At 41.5% G+C, this 27698-nt stretch overlaps 1 protein-coding gene across 1 annotated transcript in view; it reads left to right on the top strand.

Annotated features, from left to right (window-relative positions):
- Nucleotides 1–11420: 11420 nt before the first annotated feature.
- The window catches only part of GAS6 (growth arrest specific 6), a 39751-nt gene continuing 23473 nt past the window's right edge, over nucleotides 11421–27698 (top strand). Inside the window, exons 1-4 of the mRNA XM_086880273.1 lie at nucleotides 11421–11576; nucleotides 11920–12086; nucleotides 25649–25673; nucleotides 26454–26516. Of these exons, the coding sequence (XP_086736399.1) occupies nucleotides 11507–11576; nucleotides 11920–12086; nucleotides 25649–25673; nucleotides 26454–26516 (325 nt within the window). The 5' untranslated portion in view covers nucleotides 11421–11506. The remainder of the gene's footprint in view (nucleotides 11577–11919; nucleotides 12087–25648; nucleotides 25674–26453; nucleotides 26517–27698) is intronic.

Here is a 27698-nt window from a genome sequence, read left to right as displayed (position 1 = left end):
GTGTAATCCATTCAGGTTTTCTCAACCACTTATTCATCTCTTCCTGTGGTAGAGCTTGCAGACCCAGCTGGCATCAATGATAGAAAAACAAAATTTCTTTTTGAAGAATCAGCATTTCATTTTTAAATTACTACTCTGTTACAAGCTAAGATGAAAGATTTTCCCTCTCTCAATTTAAAAAGAAACAATAATTTTCTCCTTTTATTTGAACACTATTCTATTCCATGATTTTTCTCTCTTTGTCATAGAAATTTTGAAATCAAGTCAAACAATAAAATGAAATTATGATATCTTAAATCTTGGACATAAACCCCCCCCACTGGAATTTAAAAAATAAAGTCAATTCCAACTCTTCCTGGGTTTTACATTTGAACTTCCCTGAGAATTCTGCTTTTTAATCTGTAATCAGGAATAATACCTTCCTGTCTCAGAAGACTATTGTTAGAAGCTTAACTGATTCATGTTTGTAGGATGTTGGGACATGGCAATACATGCATGGCTATGGAGATACATATATTTGCATATTTATATGCCTCTATGGATGGGGGTACAGACTGATTTTGTTTTTGTGTGCCTCCTGTTTTTTGTTTTCACGTTATCACCATCTTCCTTATACACAAAAGATTTCTCATAGAGAAGAGAATTTTGGTACGTTTAGTGAGGATCAGATTGCACATGAATGAAACATATTTGCTTTACATATTTCTTGCCCATTTTAAGTACCAGTGTTAGAAGGTTTTGGTATTTGATAAAATTAGCACAACACAGGCTCAAAACCAGCTCTCACTAGCAATGTATTGTGACACTACCATATCTTTCAGAGCAATCTGTAATGGAGAGGGAAGTCATATTTCACCTAGATATCCCTCTCCTTCCCTAATATTCCTGGTTAAAATACCATGTTTCTGAATGCCATGGTTGAACTCAGCAACTTTTCTCTAAAAAATCCTTTTTCTGTTTCTCTGTTTCTGCAGCATCTCTTCTGTATTTTTCTTTTTATTCTTGGATTTCTCAGCCTCGTTTGGACTGAATTATTTTGGGATCTTCCCTCGTGGGGAGCCCTGCTTATCTCAGTTCTTATGAATTGAAGAAAACTCCCGAGCTCGTTAGAATCTTGTTTCTTGTGTTTATTAAAAGGTCATCACAAAACTTGGCAGGTCTCTCCAGACTACCTGCACAAGGTTAATCTTTGCAGTCTGGTACATTTCTTTCTTCTGATGGTACAAACAAAGCCTTGTGGCACACTTCGTGTCTGATGCACAAAATGGCCCCAAACTACGCAGTTCTTTTATCTTTATATCTATTTTTACCCAATTAACAATAGAGACATATATTATTTTTCTTAATGACCCAATGACCCTTCACCTCTGTGATGCACCGCGGCATTCTCGGTCCAATCACTCACTATTACCCAAAAACCGCTAGGAGAAGAACATGAAGAAGAAAGAAAAAGGGACAAGAGACAACACCCTAAATCCTCCATCTTGTCTCCTGTTCTCTAAACTAACTTTTTCACCCAGTGATTTAAAAATACTTTCTAATCTACACACTTACACTTTTAGCTTTTTCCATCTAACTTTAACATTCGTTTTCATGTATCACCATGAACACATGCTCATGATTTTCATATTATATGAAATTCAGTGTTTATCTGGATCTTAGAACTAAGTATCAGAAACAAGGGCACACACTCTGTATTCCAGACTCCAACAAACTCCAGCCCCACACAGCTGCTCACTCACTCTTCCCCTGTGGGACAGGGGAGAGAACCAGAAGGGTAAAAGTGAGAAACTCGTGGGTTGAAGCAAAGACAGTTTAACAGGGAAAGCAAAAGCCACACATGTGAGCAAAGCAGAACAAGGAACTTATCCACCACTTCCCATGGGCAGGCAAGTATCCAGTCAGTCCAGGAAAGGCTAGCAACATCACGTGCAATGGTGACTTGAGAAGATAAACACCATTAATCCATATAATCCCCTTCCTTTTTCTTCCCCCAGCTTTATACACTGGTCATGACACCATACGGTGTGGGATATTCCCTCTGCTGACTTGGGGTCCACTGTCCCAGCTGTGTCCCCTCCCACCTCCTTGTGCAACCCCCAGCCTCTGACTGGTGGGTGGGGTGAGGGGCACAAAAGGCCTTGGCACTGTGCAAGCCCTGCTCAGCAATGGCTAAAACATCCCTAGGCACCAACACTCTTACAGCCATAGCCCCATAATGGCTATTCCTATAAAGGAAATTAACTCTACCCCAGCCAAAAGCAGAACATTGAACTATGATTTTTTAAATTTCAACCAAAGCTGATACTTTCTTTCTGTTGCTTACAACCCTTTGAAAGAACATAAGCAGGCCCCATGACTGCCTTCCCTGCCAAAGCCCACATCAGTGCCACCTTTTGTTCCCAGGACTTCAGAGGATGGCTCACACCTCCTGTTCATTTGCTGCTTTGGGTTTTTGCAGGAATTTTCCTTACTTCCAGCTTTTGAAGATGGAAACTTCATGGTGGTCACTACAGGTTGCCCAACAACATATCTGGAAACTCCTTCTCTCAATGATGATATCTTCTGGTGGGATAACCCTCTGCTCTGGCCTGACCCACACTTCCATTTTTCTTTGTCTCTCACAGAGAAATTAACAGGTCTCATTCACATCTCAGTCCCTCTCAAACTGGTCAGCTAGACTTTCCATTCCAGAAAAGAAAGCAGAACACCCATTTTAGAATTAAACTCCGTCCATTGTTGTTATTATTATTATTATTGTTGTTGTTATTATTATTATTATTATTATTATTATTATTATTATTATTACCACCACCTATAGGTAAATTTACACATTTCCATTTGCATGAAGAAATCAGCACATTAGATATTGAATTTTCCATTCAAAAATGAAATATAAATGTTGATATTTTAATACATATATTTGCATACACTTTCTAGAAAAAAAGCTTTTGTTTTCTTGGTTATGTCTATTTCTTGTGCTGCTCTGTTAAAATCCCCTCTGCTATTACCTTCTCCCCATCCTTTACACACTAGAGGTTACAGCACTCCACTGGCAAATCTTGTTGGAACAGGAAGCTGATCAATAAAAGATTACAGAAATCTCTGTTTCCATTTTGCAGCATGGACCTGCTAGAACTCTGCTGCAAAGACTCATGTCCTAAACAATTTAGGGATGCCATAAAATGTCTCCTGGTTTGTTTTTTTTTTTTCATTTAATTTTTATTTTTTAAATTTTTTACATTAAACCACAAATTATAAGCTAGGTTTCTATTCTGGTATTATTCAGCTCCTTCCAATGCAGTTTAACAGCTGGAAATGAGAAGGCGGCAGCTCCTTGTAACCAGGCAACTCTTCCCAACCATCAGTAGCTTGCCCCAGGGATCAGGGTTTGAGAGCTGCTCTACAGTGACAGCTCTTCTCCCTTCTTCCAAACCCCGACTGATGCATGGAGGCTGCTTCAGAACAGAGTTCCCTCTAAGAGCTCAAAGCATTGGCAAGAGCTACATTTCATTAAAACTCTGTTTTTGCCTCTCACTGTCACATTATATTGTGTTATACAGCTGGGAGTTTAGCCATTGACTTGAAATAAGCTAATTGTTTTTTCAATGCACAAATAATTTTTTTAAGCTATGGGGATTATTACTTTGAGTTAATGAGAATGATAAAGAACACATCATGGTCTTCTGCTAAGAAGCCCTTTTGAAAGGCAGCAATGGGTATCAGTACTCTGTCTCCTGCCTTGCAGAGACAGCTCCAACTCAAGGAACGTCTCAGCAGCTCCACTTGCCATTGTGGTGTTTATATCATTCCTAGTGAGGTTTTGTAGGATAGAACACATTATGAGGGCTTATATTTGTTCTTACAGTTTTTCTGCAATATTCTTCTCCTCCTCCTGTCACCCTTGAATTTATTTATATTTATTTTAGGCTTTATTCAAGCAACTAAAAATTCCCTAGGACACAAGCGCACGTGGAATGCTTAAGAAAGGAAGCCATGATGACCTCACAGTACATTGATACACCAATAATAAAACACAAATCCCATCCACCAGCAATGTTTTTGAAACCACTTACACCACTCAAAAGTTCATTCCTGCTCAGAGTCTGGTTTGGGATTCAGGTTTCTTGAACTCTTGTCCTCAGTGTAAGTCAGAGCTGGGCTCTATCTGCTGACTCTGCATTTTCTCTCAACCCTTTCCCGACAATCTCACAGGTCACGATAATTTCTTCACCATCAGGGTGTGCTTGTTTTAAATCAGCACATCTCCACTGGACTAAGAACATCAGAGAAAACAGAAGAAGAAACATAAGCATGCATGTTGGTGCAATGCTTCAAAGCAAGATTTAGTTGTCTCAGCTGCAGAGCATCCAGGAGGAAAGCTGATGACCCTGAAGAGAAATTGGTCCCTTGCAAAGGTTATTCCTCTGGTCCTTCAATTCAGCAGATAAACACAGGCTTGACTAGCACCTGTAGGAAAAGAAGCTTTTCTCCTTCTCCCTCCATCATAATGCATCACTGTCAAAAAATAGAGTTTGGATCCCTTATTGAAGAGAGACATTAATTACAGAGCCTTTTATGAAATTTCTTTTTGAGTAAATGACATGTATGAAAGATGAACAACCTTTCTTCTACATTTTTCTCCATGCATACAGCTCCATTTTTTACCCAAGTCTTTGTTTCTGTCTCTAATCTACATTTACTTATTCTCATCCATTTCATCATCACTAGAATTAAGCATGTTTGAAAGTTAACCCTTTTCTTCTTGAGTTAATATATGCTAATCACTCAAAAGAATTGTGCAGTATAAGGGCACCTTTTCTGTTATTGTTTTTATTATAAAATGTTTAACTTGAACACACCAGAGAAGAGGAATTTTATGCCATTGACATTATTAAAGACCTCTGAATGAAATTTCACATTCTCACACAAAAATATTAGCCTGATCTAAACTAAGACACATATTTGTTGTGGCTCCAAGAAGGACTTATATTTGGAAGAGGAGAAAGTAGTTGTTCATATTTATCCCTGAATCTAAGTATGGCTTCTAATAGCTTTTAGTTGCAGTTTCTCATCCTTCTGACACTCTTTTTCATCACCACCTCCATTCTACATCAATGTGTGTCTTTGAATGAGGTTTCACATATGTGTTAGTAATGTCCTTCAGTAGAGCTGCATGACTACCCAGCACCATGCTGAGTGCCTGGAAATGTTCTTGGAAGGCTCACATCCCGTTTTTGTTACCTTCCAACTTTCAATTCCCATCATCACAAATACTTTACAGTTTTAATTTATTTTGACTCACTTTACAGCCAGGCATTAAATGAAGCTGACATGTTCAAAACTCTGTTGAATTTTTAGAATGGAAAGTGCAGGCTGTGCAAAAAAGCTCCAGCTCATCTGTGGCAGAGGCACATTAGGAGAGGGTCCAGATGGATGAACCAAACAGATTTCCCAAGCAGCAGGGGTTGCATTGGTACTATTAAAGGTTCCTGTCTTGAAGTCTGTGTTCAAATCCTGATGATGGCAAGAAGGAATCTCAAATTTTTGGTGTGGGAACCCATACTTTGTCTAATTAACTGAGGTCCACCTGGACAAGCTGCACACACTGCTACAGGAGCTTTTTCATCTTTGAGTGAAACAAAATTAGAAATCTCAGGTCTTCAAAATGTTTAGGTAAGGAATTTTTGTGTGATTTTTCCATGCAATCAAGACTCCTGTGTGTGTGTGTTTGTGTGTGTGTAGACAGTAGGATATCTGGGGTTCTACTTTTTTGATGTAAATTACTTGTCAGGGGTATTCTAGAGTTCTCTGTGGTCTGTCTGCCCACAGTAGTTCCAGTTTGTGAGCTCCCTTTTTTGCCTTGTCACATGTGGGTGAGAATCAAGATAACTTAAACCTCTACAAAATTCTAATGCAAAATGGCAACATAAGGAGACACTAGAGAAACGTTTAGTGATGGTGCAATGGGCACTTAATCATCAAGCAAGAAATCTGTTACAACTGAATTTAACTGAATTCCACTGGATAACAGACATGCAAAGGCAGGAGTGGGATAAAAGGAGCAGGGCTTCCTCCACAATGCAGTCAACTTCACAATCTAATGCTTGGATCCCAGAGGTACAGAGGCTGCTTTAAAAACAGAGAAAAGCAAAGCTATTCTTTTCAAAGGGAGCAAGAAGCAAAAAGCAGAGTCAGTTATGGAAGATTCTCTTCTGGTTTCTTCTTCTCCACAGCATCTTGTCATGATAAATACAACAGCCCCACTGGGCTTCCTGCCACCAAGTGCTTAGTGATGACCCAGACTGCACAGACAACAGACCCTCTGGTCCTGCATCCCCACCTCAACCCTTCAATGTCCTGCAGAGGTATGTAACAAACCAGGAGCTGTGATGTCCTGTGGGCTGTGGCAGGAGGTCTGGTGCTGTTGGTTGGTGCCATTTAGTCTGAGAGTTCACCCGTGGATGGCAGCGGTGCATTCTGCCCAGGAGTTTGCTTGTTGTCTTGCTTGCTGCAGATGGTGTGCCACTGCCCAGATAAGCAATTTGGTTTTGCTAGTACCTAGAAAGCCATTTTCAGGCACCATTTTAGCCTGTAATGAAAGGAAATCTCATTCACCTGGAACCAAGACAGGCATGGAGAGAACAAGATGACAGTTCAGAACTTCCTCGTCCTTGAAACTTCCAGTTTATTTCCTAGCATCAGCCCATGAATTATAGTTGACACTAAGCAGCAAGTTCCAAATCTTAATGTGCTGAGTATATTTGGCATATGGCCAGCCTGTACTGCATTGAGGTCAAGGATCATGGAATCAGCTCTCTTACTCTCAGATGGATTTTCTGGTTAAGTATGTTGCCTTCTACAATCATTTGATTTCCTAATATTCTGATGCAATCTTATAGCCTTCTCCCTACTCATAGAATACCAAAAAAAAAAAAAAAAAAAAAATAGAAATTACATCTTAGGAATACTTTCATAGGAAAAATAACAGGAAATGAATGTGGAATGAGCATGTGAAACAGTCACTTACTCTAAAACCTGAGATACTTTGGCAGTGTGGGACAACTCATAGGACATGTCTAACCAGTTTCACCTTGAGGTCAAAAAAGTACTTTACACAGATGGGCAGAAGTCAAGAACAGTGCACCTCATAGTGTCCCTGGCTAGAGGACTGATGGAAGGAAGGAAGGGCAGGCTTCCCTTCAACTGTCCTCAATGAATATGTGGAATCATAGAATTGTTTAGGTTGGGAAAAAACTCTAAGATCATCAGATCCTGGTAACCCAGCACTTCCAAGTCTACCACTAAACCATGTCCCCAAGCACCACACCCACACATTTTTTTGAACACTTTCAGGGATGATGATTCTGCTATTCCCCTGGGCAGCCTGTGCCAATGCCAGACCGTTCTTACAGTGAAGAAATTTTTCCCAATATCCAATCTAAACTTCCCCTGGCACAACTTGAGGCCATTTCTTCTTGTTGTATGTTTTGTTAGCTGTGAGAAGAGACTGACCTCCACCTCACTGCAGCTTCCTTTCAGGTAGTTGTGGTTGTAGGTGCCCCCTGAGCCCTTTTTACTCCAAGTTAAGCAACCCCAGCCCCCTCAGCAGCTCCTCATATGATTTGTGCTCCTTTACCTGCTTCATTGTCCTTCTTCTGCAACTCCAAATTTGTGAGGCCTATATACTTATATACCAATATACTTATACACCTGGTACACTTATATACCTATATACTATATACCTATATTTCATTCTGCAGTTTGGTGACAAATTACAAATTTAGTTAGTTACAGGAACCTAAAGGATCTTTGCTCAGTTAAACCTTCTGCTGCACCTGTGCAGCTTGGCTACACACTACACACTGGTTTCTGTTGGGATTAATTTAGGAAAAGAAATCAAAGGACATTAATTGGAATTTGGAGTAAGTGTCTCAAGGTCTGGTAACCAATGAATCACTTTTAGATTTTTTGGTTCTTAACAAACACTTTCTAGTTGTATTTTTAGTCACTTCTCTCAAAACTTGTTAAATTTGGCACATATTTCTAGTTAGTATCTAAAAACCACTGGAAACTAATCCTACAGGTTCATATTTATGTTTGGAAACCTCTGTGTCTAGCTTACTCTAAAATCAGAAGAGAGACTACAATGGGACATGCTGAAAGTACAAAATTGTTTTAATATTTTCAGCATTGTTTCTCTATCCTGTTTTTCATGTTCCCTACGATATTACCGGGACAGCTGAGACCAGATAACAACAACAAAAAAAAACCACACAGCATGAATTCTGAAGAAAATTAAACTGTTGCTTTATTCAGTTCATTGCTTAAATCTGCCTGAAATGCTACCATGCCAGAAGAATGGAAGGTGGAAAATACAACTATTGAAAAGACTTGTGAGCTCACCAAAATCAGTGTTTGATGTTTCTGCCAAGTAACTTGCTGGAAAACATAATAAAGAATAGAACTGGTGAACTGAATGATATGTTGGAGAAGAATCAGCATTGCATACCAAGAGGGATGTCTTGTTTTGCAAACCTATTTGAGAGTCAAGGAGTGATATTTATTTAGATAAGGATGGTTCTGATAATAGTAGATATTCGGATTTAAAAAAAAAAAAAAAAATGAGCTGGTCTTTTACCATGTGCTCTCAAAGTGTGATCATATGGGATAAACAGAAAAGGATGAAAACACATCTGAAAGAAAACTCATCATTAGATTACACAATATAATGCAGTTTCCAGAACCCACAAAAATCTCTGCTGTTCAACATCTTCAGAAATTTTATGGAGAAGCTTAATGCCATGAGGTCAGTTGGCAGATAATACAAAATTCATCTGAACAGACAAATCTTTAACTGGTAATCAAGAATATCAAAAGACTTTTAGCAAGAAAACCCAACTTTTATCTTGGCTTAGTGAGTTGAATTGACTTGCAGAGAGGTCACATCAGTGACAAAAGTGTACAAAGATTGTACATCCAGGGATGAGGTGGAAGCATAGAGAGAGGGTAGAGTGGGACAACCTGTTTCGACAGCAAAAATCTGTTCAGTTGGCTTGGCTCTATCACTTGGTACCATCTTAATGTGACAGGGTAATAAATGACAAGCGAAATTTAATATACAGACACACAAAGTGACACACCCATGAAAGACTACCCTCATCTTCACTGGTAAATCATCACCCAGAAAAGTGTTTTCCACTCAGGAAAGAGATCTCAGATCTCTTGTTCATGGCTCTTTGGAAAGAAGAGGTCAAGAAGTGACCCATGCAATGTTTGAAAATTGTAAGGAAAAAACCAGAAGAAAGAAGCAGGACACTATTGCTATAAAATAATATCTTGAATATTGCTTGTAGTTTTGCCCACATTGTCTGAAAAGAAGTATAAATAGAAAACATACAGGGCAGGATGAAAAGATGGGGAATGGCTTCTGTTTGAGAGGCTCAGGCTGCAATCCCAGAACAGACTATGGATTTACTGCTGCAATCCCACTCCACACTTCATGCTGCCACTGAGCTGGTTCAGCACAGTAACGTGGTAGAAAATACACATACGCCAAAAAAAAAAAGTCACCTGCCAGGTGACTGAGCTGAAATGTCACAGCCACATCTGGGGATGTGGGCAGAGGGACACAAAGTGGCAGCCAGTCCTAGGCTACCTTCAGCTCTAGCTGCAGCAACCATTTTGGCCAGCTTTGCTGATGAAATTAGGCCCAACCTCCTTTGCCTGCAGCTACTTGCTGTCACCCCTGAAAGCCTCTCCATTTTGGTGTTTGTGCAGCTGTTCAGCAGCTCAGTGGGGGAGCTGATCTGAAACAAAATTAATTTCTCTTGGATTATTCTGATTGGGTTTGCGGCATGCTAGCACAAAAAATGGATGTGCCAAAGGACAGGAAAAAGCAACAGGGACTGGAAGTGCTGCTCCTTTGAGCAATACCAGTTCAAAAGGGTTTGGAAACAAGTAAGAGACCAAAGCTCCATAGTTCAGGAAAAAGGATGGTTCAGAAATCTCAAAAATGAGAGAGGTCTATAAACCGTTACAGTGAAAACAAATAGGACATGATCATTCACTATTCCTCAGATGACAAAAATTCAAGTACCCTGTAAAATTATTAAGCACTGGATTTAAAACTAGTGAGAAAAAGTTCCTGTCTAGCCTTTGTGCAAATTTGAGACCCTCCCACCACTCCTGGCGGCCAGGGGTACCAAGAGATCAAAAAGCTATTTGACAAAGTCATAGAGAAGTGGTACATTTCTGGCTGTTAGGGTTGCAATGGATATAGTTTTCACCTGAGAGTTTTTCCTCTGCACTTCACAAGCTGAAAACAGAAAGAAAAGGCCAGCAAATGGTGGTTTATATGTTGGTGTTTTTTTTTTATCTTTTACCTGTATCTCTACTATTGGCTGTTGTCAGACAGAAGGTACCAGCCTAGGGACAGTTGCTTTGAATGAGGCTGGCTCTTCTGTTTTCACCTACTTTACTTCAACTACATCTGATATGAATCCATTGTTTACAATTGTTATATTTGCAGTAATTATTGTGGAGACACAAAGTCTGTATTAGATATACCTAAATAACAAAGTTAAACTAGAGAAGTTCTTTTTCTGAAACAAATTATGTCAGTGAAGTTTTCTTGAAGAATGTACAGATACGATGTTACTGGAGCTATCGGTCACATTGACCCTTCGACAGAGCAGTACAGATAAAAGGGGTGGCTTTAAAGCAGTGGCATTGATACCCTAAGTGTAGCTCTGAGCTCTGACCCTACAGCTCTAGGTTACAGCCAGCAGGGTTTTCCACAGTGGAAAGTGTCCTGTGTAACTACAGATGGACAAAGGACAGTAAAGCGTGGCTTGCAACATATTGGTAATAAACGACATTTCCTGGGGAGCTCATCCTAAAATGCTGGAACAAACTGAAAACGCATTTCTGACGGAAACCTGTGTTGGTGTGTGGGGAGAACCCAAGTTCCTAATTTACGGCAGGACTCGGTTTGGTTTGGTGCCAGCTTCTCCCTTCCTAGCCACGAGCCCCGGAGCTATTAAAGAGATGTGCCTGGAGGTGAGAGCGCAGTCTCCCCGCCCGCTCCCCACGTCCATCTGGCCGCCCATCGGCCCGGCTCCCGGTGACCGCCCCCTCCGCTCGGCAGGGCCGGCCGGGCAGGTACGCGGGGCCGGGCCGGCGGCCGCTCCGCCGCGAGGTGTGTCCCAGCGCGGCTCGGCGCTGCCTCCTGGGGATTGGGCAGGGCGGGCGAGCGGCTCCGCGGCTCCTCCGCCGCCGCTCCCGCACTAGCAGCGAGCTCGCCGCCCTCGCCGCTCCCGCTCCGCTCCCGCCGCGCCGCCAGCTCCCGGCCCCGGCCCGGCCCCCGCCCCGGCCCCGGCCCCGGCCCCGGCCCCGGCCCCGGCCCCGGCCCCGGCCCCGGCCCCGGCCACCGCCCCCACCCCGGCCCCGGCCCGGCCACCGCCCCCACCCCGGCCCGGCCCGGCCCGGCCACCGCCGCATCGTGATGCCGCATCTCGCGGTGCCCCTCGGGGCCGCGCTGCTGCTGGTCCTGCTGGCTGCGGACTCCTGGCAGAGTGAGTACCGCGGGGGGACTCGTCCCTCCGCACACGCCGCCGAGCATCCCCCGCCGCCCTGCGGCTGCGGGCTGTGCCGCCGGAGCGGGCTGCGGGGCGGGGGGATGCGCGGCTTCGCTGCTGCGGGGCTCAGGGGGACGCGGGTGAGGCCGAGGGCACCCACGGGCGGCTCCCCGAGCAGGGAGAGCCCTCGGTGCCCCTCGCAGGGGCGGTCTGGGGCGCGGGGTGGGGGTCGGGGGATCCGGGGCGACCAGGCGGGCTCAGCCGTTCACCGCTGCCTGCCCTTCCTCCTGCTCCTCTCCTCCTCCTCGTCCTGCTCCTGGCCTCCCCCTCGGCTGCCCAGCCGTGCTGCTGCGAGCCCCGGAAGCTGCCCAGTTCCTGCGGCAGAGGCAGCGGCGAGCCTTCCAGATCTTCGAGGAGACCAAGCAAGGACACCTGGAGAGGGAGTGCGTGGAGGAGCACTGCAGCAAGGAGGAGGCCCGGGAGGTGTTTGAGAATGAGCCAGAGACGGTAAGGACGCAGAGCCGCCGCGGAGATTTGGGGGGGTGCTCTGCGCTCCCGCCCACCCTCTATCCGCGGCTGGATGCCAGCTACCGGCACAGCTGGGAAAGGCATCGGGAGGAGGAGGAGGAGGACCCAGGGCCATTGGGTGAATGACTGGAAGACACAGTGGTGCTCAGCCTGACCAAGGGCGGTGTCAGGGCTGTGCAGTCAGGAGCGTGTCGGTGAGCGGGGTCTGGGTGAGCAGCCCAGCCTGGCACCGGCTGGCAGGACTGTCTCTGGGGAGTGGAAGGATCCTGTTCACCCATGGTTTAAAGCCATGAAGCAAGACCAGTGCATTATAATGATACAGCTTCTCTGTCTGGATACCTTACCATCCCTGCTCTTCGCTCCAACTTCCCATCCCAGATATATTTCAAATCCCTGTAGTGTTGCAGCATCTGTCACAATTGGGCTTCTCAGAATGTTCTAACTGTGTCTTAAATCCCTGGGGGCCAGTTCAGCTTGGTCAATGCCTTAGAATCAGTAGGTTCAGGACCTGTCACTACAGCAGGAGAGCACATACACGGGAAGTACTGCTGTACTTCTAACACTGTGGATTCACACAGTTACAGACTGCACACCGCATGCAGAGCTGTCTTTTCCAGTCTTATCAAGGCTGACTTTCACTTCAGTCTTCCCACTTCAAGCAGCATGTGGATGCTTTACTAAGCTTGGCTTACTCCTCCAGTCACTTTACACCTCCTCTCAACACTGTTTTGGATAGGCTCTTCTCATTGCAAAGACTATCTGGCATTGATTTAGTAGTGGGAAGTGGATTTTCTTGGTGTTCAAACCGAAGCTCAGTTCTGCACAGCATGTTCCTGTTACTGGTATGATGCTCCAGGGAGAAGATAGGACAGAGAGGGAGAGAGAGCAAGCGAGCACGTGTGTGTGTACACAGAGACACAAACCACAGGCGAGGGAGGGACTCGGCAGAGGAGATGTTTTATGCTTCAGTAAGGCAAGTCTTGACATGTGTGCTTCATTAGCAGCCTCAGCACTGGATAGACAGTGCAGTAGCTTGCTGTCACAAGGCAGCAGTAAGTACAGCAAAAGCAAAGTAGATTTTTGGCAATCTTTATTTTCAAAATTAATATGGAACACTTTCCCAGGCGGCGTTTAATGTTACGCCTTTTATGTGCATGTGTAGTCACACCTGCATGTGTTTGCTTCTGTTCTGCAAAAACGGAGCTACTTCAGAATGTGGATAACTGTAATGGGGTGAAAGTGGCTGGCACAACTACTTCCATATTCTTGTTGAGTACTATAACTTTAAACTCGATGTAAATATTCATTACACAGCAGTGACTACAGGGAAAGCTATGATGAGTGTGATTTTGTAGCCTTCTGGAACAAAGGTGATCTAAGGTCACTACTTTTACTAGCTGGCTGCTGGCCAAGAAAGTAGCCAAAGGCAATGCATTGATCAGTTTAAGGGTAGGATAGTGTACAAATATGTCAGGAGTTTTTAACAGTGTTTGATACTGATTTTTGTAAATTGTAAAGAATACCCAGTTCTCCTACTGGTGACAATAGTGAAACAATTCTAGTTTAAAATATTTTCACATATAAATTCTTTAAGATACCCTCATACTTTGTGTGTTTTGTAGGACAGTGCTGGCTTTCTGTCATTGCAAGTGATTTTGATTTTTTGGTGCACTTCCCTTGCTATTGCTGCTAGGTTTCTCTCCATTCTGAGAACCTGAAGAAAGGTTGGATGGATTTCTAGTGTCTGTGCCCCCTAACACGTCCTTCTACACCAGGACACTTAGATCTGCAGTAACATAAGATCCTACCTTTTTTAACACAAACCTACCAAGAGCTTTGAAGTTGCTTGTTAAGTGGAGTAGCCCTACTTCTTGCTTTACTTTGCTTCAATTTGATTGAGAAGCAAGTGTGCAGTAATAAATCAGGGGGATTTATGGCCCTTCCTGTCCCTTTTGCAATCAGTATGTGATGTGGAAGCAGCAGCTACTGTTCAGTAGCAGCTTTCCAATGCGTGGTGGCAGAGGTTATGTATGGGGGCTGTTGCTGCTCTGCACTGGAAGACTTCACTGTTTTGTAATGCATAGGTGACTGCTCCTCCAGCAGCATCTGTGGATTTCATGGAGAGAGTATTAATTCACAATGGAAGTGTATTTTAATCAGTAGGGAGTTGTTGTGCTGTCATTTCACTGATGCTGTGCTGTACATCCAGTCCTAGTGACCAACAGAAGAAGGAAGCTAGTTGAGACAGACCTGACTTAGGAAAGCCAAAAGCTGTTGTAAACACCAAGCTTTTTGAAGAACTACAGTAACTGCAGTTATGCTTCAGCATATTGCCAGGCTGCAGCTATCCATGCTGGTAAAGTGAGCTTTTACTGACCAGGGAAGTGCAGAGATTTCTGTTGGCAGATGATTCCTTGTAGTTTAGGGCTGAAATTTCTACATATGCCTCCTGAACCTGGTCACAGGGATTAACTATCTGGGTTGTAGCAGAAAGAAACAGCTACAGCATTTGTTTGCTAGAGCAAAAAAAAACCCCTTGTGAGCTTGTGAGGCTATGCAGGCAAGCCATGACAAACTCAGCAGTGCAATCTGTCCTGTTGCATCTCCCAGGTTTTAGGCTTTAAAGCATCAGCTGAACATATGTGAAGGCATTTGGCTGTTTTCTGTCCCATGGAAACAGGTCTTGCAACCTTGACAACTGAAAGTTAGATTCAGATTAGTTAATCAATCGTGATGCTTCTTGGGTCAGCCTCAAGGAAGGCTTGTGATGTCAGACCAAAAGTGTTGTCCCTCTTCCCTTTTCCCCTCCATTAGATGCTAATGAAATGTATGAGTCTTCCTTACCAACGTTGCCATTCTTGACTATCCTGTGGTTGTGTGAGAAGAATTTCAAGGCCTAATTTCAAGACCTAAATATGTGATAGGAAATTGCATTAACTGATTCAATAAAACAGTTCCAGAAGTTGAGGTAAGATGAAGCAAGGCTGTGATGTAGCTCACATGATGCTTCCCAGGTAAAGCCATATCTCTATGCAGCCAATTGTAACATCTAGCCAAGAATTTTACAGAAAGATACCTATTTCCTGGGCAGATCAGTAAATGAAATAGTGTCACATACCTGTACCAGAGCACCCTTTTTCTGTGCCTTCCATTGTTTCAGTGCTCAGCTTTTCAAAGCAACATCTGCAGGCAGTCAGCAGAAGATGCACATTCTCTGAAACCTGAATGTGGGTTTTTTCACATGTGGGATTACTGACATCAGCTGCTAAGAATAGTGTATCAGGCGGGGCCCAAGAGCCATTCATGTGCAGGGCAGTGCAGCTTTTGTCTTCTGTGTTACGGAAAATATAAATATCAGCTCGCTCGGACTAGAGGAAGGAAGATCAATTGAAACAGTTTTAGATTGTTATTTTGTTTATTTTTTTAAGAGGCAGGACAAAACTCAGTCTGTGCCACTTGTATGACTATACATGGTAAAAGCAAGTAGCCTGGATTAATGAGTCTTGCAGCCTACCTTTTTTATGAAGCTGATTATAACATCCTTAAACATTGCTGCAGAATTCTGGGGTGGTTCCTGTTTTGTAATTTCATTTATGCTAGAGGTGCCAAACAGAAAAATTTAAAGATAATATGGTGGTAAAAAAAAAGGAGGATAGAAAACATCTTGATGGGAGGTATGCAGACTGCTTCTAAATGTGATCTATTAAAAATATATGCTAGGTGTGATAGATGGGATGAAGTTGCAAAATATCTTGGATACAGAGATAAGAATGTTATCTTATTTAAAATGTTGACAAGGCCTTATAAAAGCAGCACTGCAGAAATATTTGACCTTGGTATGCAGTCAAGGTATTACAGCTTGTTAAGTGACTGATAAACTACTCTGGAATTTGGTTGACCAGTTCTAAAAATCTGGCCATCCAAGCATGTAAAACAAAGGGCAGAAGGGAGTGTAGATCCTGATCTTCTCAGAAACATTGTATTTCACTGAAGAAGAAAGTGTCCTTGTGCAAGGAGTTTCTCTGTTTTGAAAGGCTCAGCATAGGGAAGACACTTGAATGCAGCCTCTTTTCCTTTTGTACCATAGTAGAGCATCTGTCCCTGCACATCTTGCTTGCTGTTGTTACTGCTGAAGAATTACTGCTCTTCCTGCAGCTCACCATTGAAATTCCTGTGCTGAATGCATTGAAAACTGTTAGGCACACCAGAAACGCTGATGTAGGTCAGCCTGGCCACCTGTGTTTACTGTTTATGGATTTGGCCCTCAGTACAGCCCTGTGGAAAGCCAGCTGGTTTCCATGTGCGTGCAGAATGGACATCTGATTCATAGGCAGACACGTGAAAATTCTGTTTTTTGAAGGACTTGCATCCAAAATATTATTAAAATCTACCGCTTGTCAGATACACAAAACACTGGCAGACAATCACAGCGTAACTTAGGACTGAAGAAGAATCTACTTCTCTCTCCTGCTCATGACAAGGACAGCAGTGACACCAGACCAAGTTTTTTGGGGCTTTTAACAATCTTCTCTTGAAAATTACTGATCCTAACTAAACATCCAGCAATGTCAGCATTCTTTCTGCAAGGCTGGGTTTATTGAGAAGCTGAAATGCAGATGAAACAATGTATAGGGTGTGATAAGGGTCAGTTTGATTGGTTTTCAGTGTGTTGATGGCTCACTTGATTTTATTTTTTATGTATTCCATTACATGATGTCTTGATAACACAGATGAGCTTCATCCATGGACTAGGGTCATGCAATCTTCATTCTGATCTTTTAGGAGGCATGCTTGTCAGGCAATGTTTAGATGTTATTTCTAAGAATAACAATGTAGAGACAGATTTGTAAATATTAATCAGGAAAGTATGAAGGCATGTAGAGGGAAGAGAGGAGCTACTGGGAGAATAAAGCAGTGTAAAATTTCTTCAAGTAATTTAGTGAATGTTGTGTAGTCTAGACATGAAAAATACTGGTATCATCTTTAGATACAGATGTCATCATCCCTGTATAGAATATTCCTTCCTAGATCCAGGCAAGAATCTGGTTTTATTTGCTGTGACAGTTCTTCTCAATATACTGATTTGTTTTGACATTTTGGCAGAGCATGGATAAAGGGCTAGATTAATAGCTGGTATAAATTTCTTTATCTCTTCTTGTTGGTGCAGAGAAAGAATTATTGAAAACTCTGTGCTGATACTTTAACCTGCTTGGACTCAGTACATGGAAGAACAGATTCCCAGGCACAGTGGTACCTGCTTAATAGCTTTTGAGAAAGAAAATATGGGAATATTTATTCCCTGCCTGCCTTAGGAAGTAAGTTATGCATTTATTGACTAAATGCTGATTTTTCAAAAGTTATTGAGAAGAGTGAGCCAAGTTTGCTTTTCGTGGAAGCAGACACAACTTCATCAGCTCTGCTGGACTCATACCTACCTCATCTGTATCAGTTTCCACTCATGGGACAGCAGCCCAAAAATTCAGAATAGACTGGAAATACTGACACACCACATCACAGAAGAAGTGTACTCTAAATGGCCTGTGCAGCAGGAGGGAAGGAGCAAGAGAAGACAAAAGGGACCAGTTTTATGCTGAGGGGCTGTTTGAAGATAGGGTGGAGAAAGGTGTTAAGAATGACAAACTGAAGTGGGGGATTTATACTGGTTTCAAGATGGATGGAAAAAAGTGATGAAGTTAGGGTAAGTCAGTTTTCTAGAGCAGTACAATAAGTTTTATGTAAATACATGAGAGGGGAATAAAGACAATTAAAATTTAAGAAAACAGTTGTGGCCATGAGCTCATTTAATTTTATTTTTTTTTAATTATAAAAAAAGGAACACCCTACTGGGAATTAATACAGTTTTTTAGTGCAGCTGATTAAGAATCAGGTAAGACAAACATTGAATGTGTATAAATTGGCAGCTGTGATTGATATGTGTTCCATACTCTGAGTGAGCTTCATGAATTACAAGCAGTCACTTTCCATTAAGTATGAAGAATAAGGATGGAGGCACTACCACAGATTAAGAAGAAACTGAGAAGTTAACATAGCAACAAGGTTTACTTCTCCCCTTTTACTTTTCAAGCTTTGGTTTCACACTGGGGATTCAGCTGATCCAGTGGAGATAAACAACTCCTTTACCTGTTCTTTTCACCCTTCTTGCACAGCAATTTGGGTGATTGCATGGACCAATTAAACTAACTTAACCTAAAGAAAAGTAGCCTGCAGAGAAAAATGGTAATTTTTGCAGCTGGATCCATTCCCCAGTCCAGTGGGGACTGACACAGTGGAAAGGACATCCTGAGGTTAGGATGGGAAAGACAGGTGCTGGAATAGAAACACAAATGGTTGTCACAGCTCAACCTGTCAAAGCAATGAATGAACAACCAGGCCTTGGATAATCTGAAGTTTTTCAGCATGTCTCCCTTCAGTATCTTTGCTTTCATCACAGTTTTGTTACATCTGCTCTTCTATAGGCTCCCCACGCATGGACATCTGTGAGGAAATTTACTTATTGGTGGGTTTGTGTTTTCTCCCCACTCCTTTGAGCACCAGCAGTGGGAGCTAGAAGAAGAACAAAGTTGAGAAGTAAGGAGGATACCCAGGGAGGGGAATAAGTGTTGGTGTTGCCTTCACTCTACATACCTGCCAGGAAGAAGGGTACATAAATGAAGAGATAAATGGAGAACGGGTCATGCTTTCACTGCCCAGAAACACATGCACCAGGAAAACTACCATATTTGGCTGATTCCTGGAACAGGGAGTTCTAGTTCAATTCCAGAAAATATTTAGGACATGAACAGAAAAGCAAAAGTTACTTAATTTTTAAAGTAATGAACAGGGAAGTATGAGATCAGATTCTGTCACAAAGGCCTGGTGTCTTCTAAGATGTTGCTTCCCTATTCCTTATTTGCCTGTGCCCTCTGAGTCCAAATTCTTAAATGCCTTGATGTGATTGAGTGCTGTTAGTATGAGTTGCAACCTCTGCAGATAAACCAGAGCCAAAGAAACAGTGTGATTACATTACTCAGAAGGGGAAAAACTTTAGTGATAAAATGTCACAAAACCTATGAGAAATCGTAGATATTTAAATCATGTTTGGTGGGATGTATGGCATGTTCTGTTTCAAATATGGCTAAAATAATTACAGAGTGAATATAATGTTGTTGGAGAGACAGCCTTTTACTTATGCTATGTGTTTTGTCAGATTCTGTTTTCCTGAATTTGACTAAACTATCTGAGTGTTAGTTTACCCACATACAAATACTGTAACTCTTGCAACAAGGAAGGATTCAAACAAGCAACACGGAGTGAAAATTTGTCATCAAATTGAGACCTTGCACATTATTGCAGCTGGAGGTAAAGTAGCCTTTCAGTTCTGAAGCAGTGGAGGAAACCTCAAGGCATTTGTGGCCACATTTCTGTCAGAATAACTTAAAAGCACATGCAACCAATTGGAATCACACTGCAAATTATTGTTGTTGAAGTATTTGGCATCAGTTATATCAATTTCACACTGTTCACTGTCTAATCAAACCCTGCCTCAGGCCACCTGTAGAAATCATATTCCTGTGCCCCCTGTATCTTCACAAAATGTGAAGTATCTGTGACATATGCAAACTTTTTTTGTCTTTCCTCTCAGTATTTTTTTTCCTCCCTTTTAATTGTGCATTCCAGTAATTGGTGGGTATTTCCTCATTGCAGAGAAACAATTTTTGCTGAAGTGGCACCTCAGTAAGCTGTTGGGAAACAGTCTTGCTGTCCAGAACAGAGCAAAGGAAGTTATGACAATAGAGGGGTTTTATTTCAGACTTAAGGATTCTGCAGAGGTACCTAGTCTCTATGGAAGATGTCATGCTGGAGAGTATGGTCCTGAATGCTTCTATTTTGGAAAGTTCAACAGCTTGGTAGAAGGGGAAATCCCAGTCTTTGTGCACCTGAATGGCTGGACAGTGTAAAGTGGATACTTGACAAATGGACAAAAAACCTAAAAACTACCCTAAGCAGCTGTAACTTGGGTGGTAGGAGATGAGACTTGGAGGCTGCTTTTGGATTCTAATGTGACCTACTTGCTTCTCTAATGCTTCAATTGACAAATTGTGGAGAGAACTTCTCTTTGCTCTTCATATAGAGTACAGATTGCCACAAAGCAAAATAGGAAGGAAATTAACCTGGCTCAGTGATGGATTCCTCACAATGAGAAGGAGAGCTTGTTCAGGCAACATGGCATTCATTTGAGCATAAATTCTATAGCTACTGGTTCTACATATTTAAAATTCTGAATTGCAGAACTGCTTAGTGCCCTGATATAGGTGGAAGGGCCCAACCGTGCAGTGTGAGATTTGCTATGCACCTAAAGTCTAGGGATGAGATTTTAAAAAGAGGAGGACAGTTCTTGAGCATTAGTGAGATTTGCATTCTCAGGCTGTAACAGTTAAAAACTGGCAAAGACTGAGTTATAGCCAATTATGGCTGGTAGCAGTAATTTCTTCAAGGATAATGCAAGCCCATAGTGTGGAAACATGAAGAACATTTATAAATGAGGTCTGGCCATGTCCAAGACAAACATTCAGCCCTGAAGGAAAGAGGAAAAGGGAGAGTCATTATATGGAAATGAGGAAAGGGCATGATGTGGGAGTTGTTGCTACTCTCTTAGATGTAACTAGGTAACTAAGAAAGTGCTTTTTAGAAATCACCGTTGCTAACACAAGCCAGTGAAATGCTCCAGTGCTAGTGGCAGTAGTCTGCAGTGACAGAATCACAGACTGGTTGAGGTTGGCAGGCACCTCTGGAGGCCTTTTGGTCCCTCCTTGCCCAAGCAGGGCCACCAAGAGCCAGATGTCCAGAAACACAAGCAACCTGCCTATAAACTACGTCTTTTATTTGTGGCCTCTAGAGCTCAAACATGATTTTCATTAGATTCCGTGCCTTACAGTCTTACCTGACCTGGCACTCAAGTAAAATAAACAGAAGCAGTAAGCAGGCCTTTTTTCTGAGGTCTCCAGTGTTACCAATTACTTTCAAGTAAAGCAACAGTGAGAACATTTTCCTGGTGTCGACAGGGTCATTGTTATGTTTTCAGAAGCGCTATTTTTATACAGTGACTCATGTTAACGCCTGTTCTGATTTGCTGTTTTTCCATCTTCTCTAAAAATGCAGCAGGGCTAATGCATACCCGGTGTAATTACACAAACTTCTGGATTGTACCACTATGGACTTTGGCCATAGAGTTGAAAATAGATGGTGACCCCAGTCACAATGTAGGTTTCCTTTGGCAGGGAGGCTAGGTGTTTCTGCCCCTTCCACTCCACAGTGTGAATGTTGCTGTTCTCCTCAGTTGTTTCAATGCGAGGTGTTGTGGGGGTGACCCCAGAGAAACTGCTCTTATCGTTTGGAGGGAAAAAAGCCAAACTCATAAAAATGAGCAAGCTAGAGTTTTGGGGGTTGTTTGCTTGGGTTAGTTTTTTTGAGGACACTTTTAGAATTACACTCTCCTAGGTATCCAGACTAAGTGTTGAGTGGGTGTTTTATCAGGGTAATAGTAAAATTTAGCTGCAGGTGGGAGAGGAGCACCTTAGCCCCATGAACAGAATTCTTATGCCCATGTTTGGTGTTGCTCTACCTTGAAACAAAAGCATGCATTTTTGTTTCCACAACAGTGTTGCACTTACATTTTGCAACACTGTTGTGCAAGCAAATAATTGCATTTAATGCATCAGAAGACTTACTTCTAGCATGTACACATATTTGCGTGAAAGGGTTGTGGGCTGTAGAGCTTAAATCTTTTCTGTTAATGCACAGCTCTTCTCCTGGGCAGCAAGAGAAAGGTCTGTGGAACTGAGCTGAAATAAGCAAGCCAGGACCTGCCTGGAGACTGGCCTGATGCCGTGCTCTCCACCTCACTGAAAGGGTGGAGATGTGCAGATGTCAGGCACTTCCCAGTCTCTCCTGTTCCTTCCTCTTTACCTGAGATCTCTGCTGAGCTGTACTTTGGGTGGCACATGGCATGTAACTCACGGGTGAGCTACAACTCTGGTGTCTAGCTCACACTACATGTTTGACCTGTAGTGGCAGCAGATAAAAGATGTCATTTACAAAAGGATCATTCAGGGCACCACAGGCTTCCAGTGTCCTTGACTATTGTAGCTTCTGCCATCCCAGCCCTACTGCTTGATACGTGGAAACCAGACAGACAGAAAGTTTGGTGGGTCACAAAGAAGAGAGGTGGAAATACATTGAAGTTTTCCTGGTGGGAACAGTCAGAGATGTTGGAATTTTTGAAGCCACATTTGTGATGTTTGACCTCTTGTGGAGGTGGGAGCTTCTGCAGCCTTTGTCTTCCTTTTACCTGCACTGGGACATTACTTCTGGAGAGGTGGGTTAGAGAGCTTGGTGAGGTCAGCATCTGCGCAGCAGCCTGTCCAGGGGATGTTTATGTCCAACGTGAATTTTTTTATAGCTTTTTATTTAAAAAGCCAATTGCTCCTGCTTTTATTGTCAGCAGTAATTAGGAAGCAAATCTAAAGGGGAAGGCCTGACCACACTTAAATGTTGACCTTTTTTGTAAGAATCTGAGCTGAAAATTTAACACTTACATAATTCTGTGGTGATTTTTGCCACCCTAGTGGTAACAGTTAAATAACTTTCCGTGTTTTGATCCTGTGAACAGTGTGTGACTTTCTGGATGGTGAGAAGTTTATTGAGCCTGAAATTGAAGGTAGCTTGTTGAGAAATCAGAAAAATAGTAACAGAGAATCTTTGCCAACTCGTCCTTAGCAAGCCTCAAAGCATTTCTTTTGGCATTTTTGTAGAATTCTGAAAATACAATTGAGCATTTCTAGTAGAAAGAAGGTTAGTTGCACACTTTTAACAGGGACCTAACCCTGCATAGGATTTTCATTTTCCCTGACATCTGGGGGTCATTAAACCTTAGTACATCACAGGTACTAAGTACCTTAGTATATCATAGATATCTATGAAAAGATATTGAAGAGTTGAGTGCTCAAGTGAGAAATAATCAGTATCTGTATCAGGTTAGGTGCAGCTTGAATTTTTAACTGAGAAAATTTCTCATCAGTGTTTTAAAAGGGACTGCAGTTTAAGCAGGTACATTTTCTTGAGGTGTAAGATCTCATTCTTCATTCTTCTTTTCTCTGAATGTAAATACATTGTCATTGTATTTACAGAAGCCAACTGTAAGAAAAATTGAGTATGGAAAAAATTAAAAGCTAAACATACAAGAATAAATAATGTTAGAACTTGTGAACATGTGTCTTTATTTTAGAATGATAGTATCAGCAGGTTCTGTAAACCTGGAGAAGTGCTACTGATCAGCAAGTGCTTTTGTGTAACATAAGCAAATGAGAAAGACAGGAAAAGAAGAGTTAAATTTCTATTAATAGCCTCCTATTTTAATCAATTGGCTACATACTTTGTGGAATGAAGCTTGGGGTGGTACAATACCTTGGAGTTTCACTTATCTGCTGTTCAACTGGCATTGAATCAATACACAGTCAGTTTGAATTTGGAAGTTACTTTTACAAAAGTAAATTCTATACCACTTTTCTAGCACTCAGCTCATTCATCAGAGGTCAAGGAGAAAATGCCTTTGCCACCACTGACATGGAGCAATTAGGCTGATAGCCTTGAATATGAAAGCTCCTATTCATTGTCCTGTGAGTGCCAAAGCAGTTGTTCTTGCCAGAGTCTGGATTATCCTGTTGGTGGTTAAATACATCTGCACATTCTTGTGAAGTACATGGAATAAAGGGGAAATAATGAAATAAATGTTTGGAATATTTTATTACATGCCCCTATCTTTTTCTCCTCAAGTGCTGGTTGAAGTTCAGTTTGTGGTTATAGCACAAATGGGCATACATCTAAATGCTTAGACTGCTTAGATTTGTCTTTATTTTGACTGCATTTTTTGACTTGTCTTTTCCAAACTAAACCTTAAAAAAAAAATAAAAAGGGGGGGAACAAGGACCATAGTGGGTTCTCAGCTCATCACTACATTTCAAACTGAAGAAATGTTTCAAAGCTCAACCCCAAAAGATGTCAAGCCTATCACCCTCATGTCAGAATTGAAAATTAACATAAGTTGCTGCTTCTAATTCCTTGATGATGTTTTCATAATTTAGGCTGGTGCATTTCAGTAACTGGAGCATATTTGCCAGAAGCAATTGATTCTTCTGGTAAATGACAGCAGCATCACTGATTGCACTGGACAGTCCAGATCAAACTGAATCATGGTGTGTGCCTGTCTCTGTTGTTTATACATGCCTGTATAGATCCAATCCAAGCATCCAAGCAATAAAAAGAGAAGATAAAATAGTTTATTCTCTTGCACATTGTATAGACCAATTCAATTTTGTCAAATACAGGGTATTTATTGTCCTAATGTCACTGAAGATAGTGTTATATGGAAATTGCTTCTCTTACATAAAAGATAATTATACTGTGCATATGCTTTCATAGTTCGCTGAGAAGTGGTTTATTTAAACAAATAAAAATTAAGCACTGATACAATTCAGAAGTTTTCCCAAATTAATGCCCAAATTAATTAAATTTCCCAAATTTAATGCCCAAATTACAATTTCAAAAGCACTTGAATTAGTGACTTATATATTATGAAAACCAGCATGAAGCTGGAAAAAAAGTGCTTATTCCCTGGCCATGAAGTTTTGTATTTTGTTAATAATGTGATGCAATTGTCAGCTTCAGCCAATCTCCCATTCTTCCATGCAGCACAACTGCATTTTTTTGCTGTTTCCCTATATTGGTGCAAGCAGCCCTATGACTTGCAAGGCCTCACCAGGCTGACTATTCTACCATGCAAGGTTAGAGTCACAGCACATCAGCAAAATGATGCTGCTCTCACTGTATAGCTACACTTTGTTGATGGAAAGTAGGGAACAGTAATGCATGACCATGTAGCACAGGAGAAATGGCAAAGTCCTTTGCAGTCTGGTTTTAGAGTCATGGGTATCAACTTTTCCCCCTCTTGCAAAGTGTCATTGATCCCTTCTTTGAGTATCCAGGATGTGATGTGTGGGTGGTACAGCAATGGGCGCTGTTTGAGTTGCAGGGTGCTCCTTGCAAGAGCAAAAGGTACTTTTTCTAGTGGCTGTGGTGTTCATGTGCTGGCCATGGCATCAGCAGAATGCCTTTGAGGAGGCACAGGGTGACTCCACGATCCTGTACCCTTCCCTCTCGGGTTTTGCCCCTAGATTCCAATTCCTTTCCCTATCTCATGCCATCAGCAGCTTTATCTCTTGGAGGGTGTATTCATGCTCAGGCACTGACCAGATTAGCTGACATCGAAAAATACATTGAGATGAGCTAATGTTTTTTTTCCTTTTCAAATGACATAATACGTGTATAATACTGTGCTGCTTCTGGTTCTGAATAAAAGGAAATTAGGTATTTGGCACTGTTAAACAAAACCATTAAAGTAACAGCAGCTCTTAAATAGCATGACAATAGAAGCAAATATGATTCAGTAAATCTTTGCTTTTGTTTTTTTTTTTTCCCTTCTACAGGAATATTTTTACCCGAAATACTTAGGTGAGTTGCAGCTTTTATTTTCACTTTGTGGGAGTGCTGGTATATGCCTAACACTGCAGTTTGTCACAGCTGAAGTCTCTGCTAAGGACAGCAATAGAAATCTGATTGCAATAAACATATATTGCTAGCTTTTCAGATAGACTTTATGTTCCTTATTGTACTTTGAGGTGTGTGTTTTTACTTATGCCTAAATTTGCAGAGAGAGATGCTTTCTGTGTTTTCTCCATGTTAAAATCTTGATGTTGCATATATATCTGTGACTTGCAGTGTTATGACATAATTTGTAGTTTTCTACCTTTCCCCCTTTTTAATTTAGTTATTAACTAATCTCCTTTAAAAAAAAGAAAAAGAAGGTGCCTGATTGAACTACTCTTATTCTATTGACTGTGTATCATAGCCATGGCAGCATACTGTTTTCTGTTAGTGTTTAATAATGTTGTACTTTAGATGACAAATGCCACGGTGGGAGAAAAAAACATGTGCTTTTCAGATATTTTAAGAAGTTCCTTTGGTCAAATTGGAGTAGTTACTTACCACAGCTTTAGAATTGTAGTAGTGCCTGGTTAAGTGATCATCCTCTTTTAATGGCTTTTAACTGCTGTACATCAAAGTGAAAAGATTTTAATGAACTTCAGAATTTTAAGGCATCTGGGAGATGATAATATTGGATAGATTTTGCATCCACCTTCCAAATCCTTGCAGGCCAGGTATCATTTTATGTGCTTTGAACAGCTGTCCCTTACCACAGTAACAATAACAATTTCATTTTCTGTTTTTCAGCTTGTATTAAGAAATATGGGTCACCGTATACAAGAAATCCAGATTTCCTTACGTGTGTTCATAGTAAGCATTTTTGGTTGTTATATTGCATTTGAATGTTCTCTCTTTCTACCAGAAGGTGTGGGACTAGGTCAGCCATCTCTATTTTTGGTAATATTTCAATACTGCTCTTCCTATTCTCCAGGCTTAAGACTCTATATCACTAAACAAAATCTTTCCTATTTTATAACCTAATGCCATCTTGCTGTCATGTCTTAGTGCTTTGATATTTTATGGTGCAAGTTTCTTTCCCACCAGTTTCCCAAGGTTTGAATAATATGAGAAGCAAGAGGGACAAGAAATAGGAGGTACCATAAGGCTGTACACTATGTTTGGCCCCTCGTTTTCTGTTCTCTTGAATGCTAGCTTTGGTTCCTCAAGGAACCTCAAGAAAAGTTTAAAGTCAAATCAGGCTTGTGTCAGCCTTCTTTACATTAAGAGAGCAGGTTCATGTATTATGCGACTGTGTTTGAATATTGCTACCTTTAAAACCTCAAATCAGTTTGGAAGCCAAACTGATAACGTTATAGAGGGTGAAGGGGTTTTTGTCCTTCACTAGCACTAGAGAAGAGAATTTAATGAATTCTTCTAATACCTTTCTAGTTGCCTTTTGAAGCTTAGCAGTGCTAAAGGTAGAAAACTGCGTAAGTATTCTAAATATGTCCTGTGAGCTGTTCAAATATGGTAAAAAAATAGATGTATGTCTATTTATTTTCTTTTTAGCCCTGATTTTCAGACTTTTATTGTGATTTAAGTTTAATTAATTATAAGTTTAATTAATCATGTGTTCATACAAGTGCTTCCAAAGCAGGATCAGTATTTAGTCAACTTTTCACATTTATAAACTGCATTAGAACAACCTTTTTTAAGAGTGAATTCCAAAGTTAATAAGTGGTATGTGAAGAATTTCCCTCACATATTGCAGCAGTATCACTCATGGATGTTGAGTCCCTCGAACAGGGAATTCTCAGACCTGTGGTACCTGTGTTGGCTGCAGTATGATGTGAGGCTGAATGCTTACATTTACTTGTGCATGTGGCACAGCAAAGAGGCAGGAGTTTCTGCTGAAAATGGTGATAACCACTAGGAACACTTGTTCCAAACAGCTGATCAGTGGAAATGAGAGTCTAAAGGGTAGTGATAAAAAAGTCTGAACAAATAAAAACTCAATAATTGTTTTCAGGGATTTCTGCCCATTGCAGATGC

This window comes from Cyanistes caeruleus, chromosome 3 (genome assembly GCF_971803275.1).
Source record: "Cyanistes caeruleus chromosome 3, bCyaCae1.hap1.1, whole genome shotgun sequence".
In the NCBI taxonomy this organism is placed as follows: Eukaryota; Metazoa; Chordata; class Aves; order Passeriformes; family Paridae; genus Cyanistes; species Cyanistes caeruleus.
Note: the sequence above shows the minus strand (reverse complement) of the source record. Positions and strands in the feature narration are given on the sequence as shown.